At 39.7% G+C, this 7613-nt stretch overlaps 1 protein-coding gene across 5 annotated transcripts; it reads left to right on the top strand.

Moving 5' to 3' along the window:
* Positions 1 to 486: 486 nt before the first annotated feature.
* LOC144514275 (uncharacterized) lies at positions 487 to 7047 on the top strand. Of its 5 annotated transcripts, none has more exons than XM_078245464.1 (6): positions 487 to 728; positions 977 to 1706; positions 2243 to 2336; positions 2762 to 2882; positions 2963 to 3139; positions 4752 to 7047. In XM_078245464.1, the coding sequence occupies exon 6, from the start codon at positions 4854 to 4856 to the stop codon at positions 5784 to 5786; it is 933 nt and encodes a 310-aa protein (XP_078101590.1). In that variant the 5' UTR covers positions 487 to 728; positions 977 to 1706; positions 2243 to 2336; positions 2762 to 2882; positions 2963 to 3139; positions 4752 to 4853; the 3' UTR covers positions 5787 to 7047. The 5 variants fall into 5 exon arrangements, 4 of the variants coding, with proteins under 4 accessions (XP_078101590.1, XP_078101587.1, XP_078101586.1 ...); XM_078245461.1 differs by adding an exon at positions 2616 to 2676 and having other exon boundaries at positions 490 to 728; positions 2762 to 3139; XR_013501296.1 differs by having other exon boundaries at positions 491 to 728; positions 2762 to 3139; positions 4752 to 6507; positions 6669 to 7047.
* Positions 7048 to 7613: the final 566 nt, after the last annotated feature.

Here is a 7613-nt window from a genome sequence, read left to right as displayed (position 1 = left end):
GGCTTATTAAGTGATGTTGTGAAGACCTGTTGCCTGCCACTGGTCCATGAGTTTGCGTATGTATTGTACTGCATCTGTAATATTTGTGTATCTGTATCATTTTTGTGATCATTATGTGGACACAAATAAATAGTTAAAATGTGTGTGTGTGTGTGTGTGTGTGTGTGTGTGTGTGTGTGTGTGTGTGTGTGTGTGTGTGTGTGTGTGTGTGTGTGTGTGTGTGTGTGTGTGTGTGTGTGTGTGTGTGTGTGTGTGTGTGTGTGTGTGTGTGTGTGTGTGTGTGTGTGTGTGTGTGTGTGTGTGTGTGTGTGTGTGTGTGTGTGTGTGTCTGTGTGTGTGTCTGTGTGTGTGTGTGTGTGTGTGTGTGTGTGTGTGTGTGTGTGTGTGTGTGTGTGTGTGTGTGTGTGTGTGTGTGTGTGTGTGTGTGTGTGTGTGTCTGTGTGTGTGTGTGTGTGTGTGTGTGTGTCTGTGTGTTCTTACCTGTTTGTGAGGCGGTGCAGGTGAAGCAGCAACTGAGCGTGCTCAGTCTGTCTCTCAGCTTTCAGTCCTCTGAGTCGTTTCTCTGAAATCACATGACCAGAGAAACCTGTCAAACGGGATCCACTGTATAGAACAATACTCTAATGGAAGTAGTGGCTAAAGTCAGCGACACCTCGACTCGTCAAAGCCATCAGGTGACCAATTTAGAAAAGAAAGAAAAGAAGAGGAGATATGAGGAAAAAATGAAGGTATGATTACGGTCTCCATGTCATGACTGAAGGGCTAATGTAGAACTCTTACCTTTGTTAGCCTTTTAGCTATGATGCTTGCTATGCTTATACAACAATAATTTGGTTTTAACTCAACAAACACAAGATCTAATTTCACCATAATATTGTGCTTTCAAGCTCAGTAATTATGTTTCTTTGTGTGTGTGTGTGTGTGTGTGTGTGTGTGTGTGTGTGTGTGTTTTTGTTCTTACCTGTGTGTCTGTCAGCTGTGTGAGTTGGTGCAGTTGAAGCAGCAACTGAGCATGCTCAGTCTGTCTCAGCTTTAAGTTCTCTGAGTTGTATCACATTTCAACGAGCCAAATCTGATTGGCAGTAACGTTTAGCGGAGACGTGGGACGTCCCACAGCTGCACTGCCTGTATTTCCACCATGAAGACTCTGACTGGCTCTCTCTCTCCCTCCCGCTGCCTAAAGTTGGGAGGAAACATTCAGCAGCACAGGAATGATGATTGATGGGGACATAACATGTAGATGCTCAGTCTAGGAACGAGTTCTGTTTGTCACAAGGTTCACCCAGGTGTGCCAGCTGGGGGGGGGGGGTCTCTAAAGGCCAAAACGCAGTATGTTAGAAAAGGTCTATTTAATGTGGCTGGACAAGAATGGACCAGAATCAGATTGCAGTGAAAACCCATTAAGGTGGGTGCTTTATTTTTCTTTGTACAGCAAGATAAAGAGAGCAGCGTTGGGTTAGGTCTTGGGGAATTCAGCTGGGTAGGCGAGGTGCAGTAGAGGGGCGTTTGTATATATATATATATATACGAGAAAAAAAAAAAAACCTCAAGCCAGCCAACCATCACAGTACCCCCTCCTCAACAGACGCCTCCAGGTGGATCGCCAGGTGGGCCATGTAGAAGTCCCCCAGGAGGGTGTCGTTGAGGATCTGGCTGGCAGGAATCCAGGAGCGTTCTTCAGGTCCGTATCCGGCCCAGTCCACAAGGTACTGGTAACCTACGTTACTACACGGATCATCTATTCTCAGCTGGCATCACTTTATGTTTCAGAGATCATCAGACTGGTTTTCTCTGCTCTGGATCTGATTTATAAGCAGCAGTATGTTCAGAGAAAGTAAATATCATATTAATAATGAGTGAGATGTAATATTAAACCAGAGTTCAACAGTCCAACATATCAAATAACATAAAGTATTATTGCTCAGTATGAAACTGTAATAAAGGTCACCTTCAGTCCGGCCCTGGCCTCTCTCCTAGAAGGATTACAAATAAAGACTAGAACATCAAGATAAATATGAAAATACATGTAAATATAAATGCCCCCGTGTCACAATACAGAAATCTATCCCAACATTAATATACATTTTATTTAACTTTAAAAAGGACTAAAAACATGTAAAATGTCTAAAATACTTCCTAAAATACTTACCATTGAGGTTAAAAAGTACTCTTTAAAGGGTGTCCATGTAGCAGATCAATAGTCTGTTCATTTGAAGTTATTGATATTATGACCTTCTGACAGCTCTCCGGGGGTCCAAGGGACTATGAGGTCAACCAGTGGTGAAAAGTAACTAAGTACAGTTACTCCAGTACTGTACTTCACTCCACATGTTGAGGTACTTGTACTTTACTTGATTCTTTACTTTTCATACCACTTTCTACTTCTACTGTAACTCTTGTCCTCACAGGTGAGACGCTGCTGCAGTCTGATTGGTTGCTCTGGTCATGTGATTTCAGTTTACAAAGTCAGTTGAACTGGGTGCAAGATAGGGTCCTCTGTCTCTTTTTAATTTTTGTTATATTTTGTTATAGTTTGTTTTGATTGACAGTTTTGGTCTTTTCCGTGTGACTTTGACTTCACTTTTAACCTTTTATATTTTGACCTCCTGGTTCAGAAACAGAACCGTCATGGTGATGACTGTTGATGACTTTATTGTTCCTTATCTCTATGAAACGGTCAGTAAAAGTTAATCTGTTACTTTGGGCGAGACGCTGCAGCAACAGAACTGAGCACTTTATTGTTCTTTATCTTTCTCTGTAGACTTTATAGTCCTCACAGATGAGACGCTGCAGTCTGATTGGTTGCTCTGGTCATGCGATTATAGAGAAATAACTCAGGTGGACGGATGCTGATCAGACAGACTGAGAGAGGACGTGTGGAGGTGAAGACTGAGAGGGACGTGTGGAGGTGAAGACTGAGAGAGGACGTGTGGAGGTGAAGACTGAGAGAGGACGTGTGGAGGTGAAGACTGAGAGGACGTGTGGAGGTGAAGACTGAGAGAGGACGTGTGGAGGTGAAGACTGAGAGAGGACGTGTGGAGGTGAAGACTGAGAGAGGACGTGTGGAGGTGAAGACTGAGAGAGGACGTGTGGAGGTGAAGACTGAGCTCAGAGCTGCTGTACCTGCATCAACAAACAGGTAAGAACTACTAAACCACATGTGTCAAACTCAAGGCCTGCGGGCCAAGTCCGGCCCCTTGCAGATTTTGATCCGGCCCGCATGTTAATTAAGGGTCACAATAAATTTTGGCCCACCAAGTTCTTGTCCCTTTTTCTATGATGGCTGAGGAACTTTTTTGGGACTTTGCACTAAACCCTCTTGATGAAGAGCTGACTGTGGTCAGAAGACTAAATATATATTCAGTGATGTGATGATATATCAGATGTTCAGTATTTGTTCACGTTGACCAACACAGTTTCTGAAGAAGAGGCTGTAAACTCTCCACATATCACTAACAGGATATTAGTTTAGGAGGATCATTATGAACCGTGTTACATATTTATTAACTCTCCAGGGTTCAGGGCTGATCAACCCTTGTTGTTGTCCTCTCGTCTAAAAACTTAATGTGGCACTTTTTTCAACATTATTGTGTATATTTTCTAGCTTTCCGGTACTTTCTTGAAGAGTTTTTTTCAGATTTGTTTTCCAATGTTTTTATTCGATGTTTTGTGTTTGACTAAGTTACTTTTTTCGATATTTTTGTCACGTTTTTTGCGCTTACGTTTTTTTTTTTTCATCATACCTATTTATTTTTTTTTGTTTAAAAACCAGAAATGTGCTAAAATGTTAAATAAAACACCCACAATTCAACGAGAGTAGTGAACTGATCTTTCATTTTACTTGTGAAGAGCGTTGTATGGAACCGTCTGAGTTATTGTTATATGAATAATGCTCTCTGGAGGCTTTCATTTAGGTTTCTTCAGGTTAGGGTTAGGCTTCAATGAAATAATTCTCAGTCCAGGAGTCCACAGTTAAACATGAAACATATTGAATATCAGATCAGTGTTATTGTTGATGTTGGCTGAGGTTAGTTTCCTCTGCTGCTCTAACTCAGAGTTTTCTTTTAATCTGAAAGGAATAGGGAGTTCTTAAATGTCAGAAATCTAAGGTGAGCTGGAGTTTCCTCCCAGCTGCAGCAGAGGGTACCTGAGAGGAGCTGGAGGACACACCTGTGTGTGTGTGTGTGTGTGTGTGTGTGTGTGTGTGTGTGTGTGTGTGTGTGTGTGTGTGTGTGTGTGTGTGTGTGTGTGTGTGTGTGTGTGTGTGTGTGTGTGTACCTGAGAGGAGCTGGAGGACACACCTGTGTGTGTGTGTGTGTGTGTGTGTGTGTGTGTGTGTGTGTGTGTGTGTGTGTGTGTGTGTACCTGAGAGGAGCTGGAGGAAACACCTGTGTGTGTGTGTGTGTGTGTGTGTGTGTGTGTGTGTGTGTGTGCTGGAGTGAGCACCCCTGTGTGTGTGTGTGTGTGTGTGTGTGTGTGTGTGTGTGTGTGTGTGTGTGTGTGTGTGTGTGTGTGTGTGTGTGTGTGTGTGTGTGTGTGTGTGTGTGTGTGTGTGTGTACCTGAGAGGAGCTGGAGGACACACCTGTGTGTGTGTGTGTGTGTGTGTGTGTGTGTGTGTGTGTGTGAACCTGAGAGGAGCTGGAGGACACACCTGTGTGTGTGTGTGTGTGTGTGTGTGTGTGTGTGTGTGTGTGTGTGTGTGTGTGTGTGTGTTTATTCTGATGATGTGTGTCTCTTCCTGTCTCCACAGAACCTTTCTGATCACATCAGATCCCAGTTTGATTTAAAGTCAGCTTCTTCATCACTCTGAAGAGGAGATCTCAACTCTCCAGGAGGACCAGGAGACCTGGAGATGGGGGGTTCAGGGTCAACACCAAGAAGAAGCAGAGACTTCTCTCCTGATCTGTCTGAATTAATGAACAAACTTATTAAACATGCAGCTTTATTCATCAGAGAGTTTGACATCAGAGAACAGAAGATGAGAGAGATTGTTAGAGAGTTTAGGAAGATGGCTGATGAAGTCAGAAAGATGCAGCAGAGAACAGATACAGTCAAAACAGCAGGAGGTGTTACTGCAGGAGTAGGACTAGGACTCCTGGCCCTTGCAGCTCCGTTCACTGGGGGGACTAGTTTAGCAGCAGCAGCAGCGTTTACAGCAGGAGCGTTAGTAGCTGCAACAGGAGGAAGTGTGATTTCTGATGCAAATGAAAAAAAAACAAGGAAAGAGAACGAAAGTGAAAAGAAAGTAGGAGAGCTGGGGAAAGAGTTCATGAAGATGGTTGATCGGCTGAAGAACGACCTGGAAGAAATAAAGAGGACGTGTGAGAAGGTGGAGCAAAGATCAGCTGAACTTCAGGCTGAAAACACTCTGACAGACATGAAGAGGATGTGTGAGAAGGTGGAGCAAAGAACAGCTGAATGTCAGGCTGAAGTCAATCTGACAGACATGGAGGAGTTTCACAGCATTCTGAGACGAGTTTCTGAACTGGCTGATAGGATTGAAGAAGTTTTGTCTGCAGCTGTAAAAGTGATGAGTTCCATAAGTGATCTGTTATTGATCTTCACAGTCACTGCGACCCCTGAAAAGGACATAAAGTTAAGAAACTCCATCATGCAGTCAGCTGATCGCTGTCAAGAGGTCGTTGATGACTTTGATCAGATGAAGAAAGAACTCAAAGACTTCACTGAAAAGAAATATAAGCAGCAGGGAGAAGAGAAAGACTTCTTCACACTGAAACTGCTGACTGCCTGTTTGTGTCTGATCATCATGTATATGAAATACTGATGAGTTTCATAGATGATTATTGCTCATTGTAAACTCTTCAGAGTCACTGCGACCCCTGAAGAGGATGAAAAGTTAAGAAACTCCATCATCCAGTCAGCTGATCTCTGTCAGGAGGTCGTTGTCAAGTTAGATCAGATGAAGAAAGAAGTCAAAGACTTCAGTGTAAAGTCAAGATAGAAGAACAAATAGACTCCTTCACACTGAAACTGCTGACTGACTGTTAGTGTTTGATCATTTATCTAACATACTGGACTTTTAGTAACTGAATCAGATGATCAATAATACTTTATGTTATTTGATATGTTGGACTGTTGAACTCTGGTTTAATATTACATCTCACTCATTGTTGGACTCTTGGACTGAGACTGAATTATGTTATTGAGGCTGTAAATTCATGTTCAACAAACACATAAAACCTGCAGAGAAAAGGGGCTTAATAGTCATCCAAGATAAGAACAATTACATTTTAGAAGCCAACAGACCGTGAAATGACAACACATATTACAGACCACTCACTCACCCTTTACAAGTAGAAACACAAACACTTATCAGGGACATTACAGACAACCTTTATCACAACAAATACATTAACCTAAAACAGAAAAAATACCTGGACGGTCCCGATGAGCCCAGGCCTCGCCTCTTCTACCTCCTCCCCAACATCCACAAGCCTCCTGTGACTTGGACGGCCCCCTCTGTTGTTCCGGTCGGCAGACCAATAGTAAGTGACTGCGGCTCAGAATCATATCACATTACAGAATACATAGACCATTTCATTAACCCACTTTCTGAACTCCACCCTAGCTATATCCCAGACATATATGATTGTTAATAAAATAAAGAACCTTCAGTTACCCGGTCACACTCTCCTCTTTTCAACAGATATAGACTCCTTATACACCAACATAGAACAACCCGTTCTCACTCCGAACTCGTAAAACAAGGACGTTTGGACAGTGGCCGTCAGCGTCTGATGCCACGAAAAAGGCGTCTTTCAGCGTGTTTTTACAACGCACCGGGCGAGCAGCAGCTACACGCCATTTTTTTTATATTTACATATTTATATCTTTTATAGCATGCTATTTACATTTTATTATTCTTTCCTTTTCGGAGGTTAATTTCCACCTGCAGAGGGGGTCCCACCTGATATGTTTTTACAGAATTTATTTAAATCAATATTTTAAAGATGCCTTGGTTGTCCTTTATAATTTGTGTTCTACCTTATTTATAATTTAATAAAAATGTTGTGTTTCTTTCTCTATTCTTAATATTTATTATTATTATTATTATTATTATTATTATTATTATTATTATTATTATTATTATTATTATCATTATTAGTATCATTATTATTATTATTATTATTATATCATTATTATTATTATCATTATTATTATTATTATTATTATTATTATTATTATCATTATTATTATTATTATTATCATTATTATTATTATTATTATTATTATCATTATTATTATTATTATTATTATTATTATTATTATTATCATTATTATTATTATTATCATTATTATTATTATCATTATTATTATCATTATTATTATTATCATTATTATTATTATTATTATTATCATTATTATTATTATTATTATCATCATTATTATTATTATCATTATTATCATTATTATCATTATTATTATCATTATTATTATTATTATTATTATAATAATTATTATTATTATCATTATTATTATTATTATTATTATTATTATTATCATTATCATTATTATTATCATTATTATTATTATTATCATTATTATTATTATTATTATTATTATCATTATTATTATTATTATTATCATTACC

The sequence above is a fragment of the Sander vitreus genome, unplaced genomic scaffold, assembly GCF_031162955.1.
Source record: "Sander vitreus isolate 19-12246 unplaced genomic scaffold, sanVit1 ctg521_0, whole genome shotgun sequence".
Taxonomy (NCBI): domain Eukaryota; kingdom Metazoa; phylum Chordata; class Actinopteri; order Perciformes; family Percidae; genus Sander; species Sander vitreus.
The sequence above is the reverse complement of the archived record's forward strand: the minus strand, read 5'-3'. Positions and strand labels throughout refer to the sequence as shown.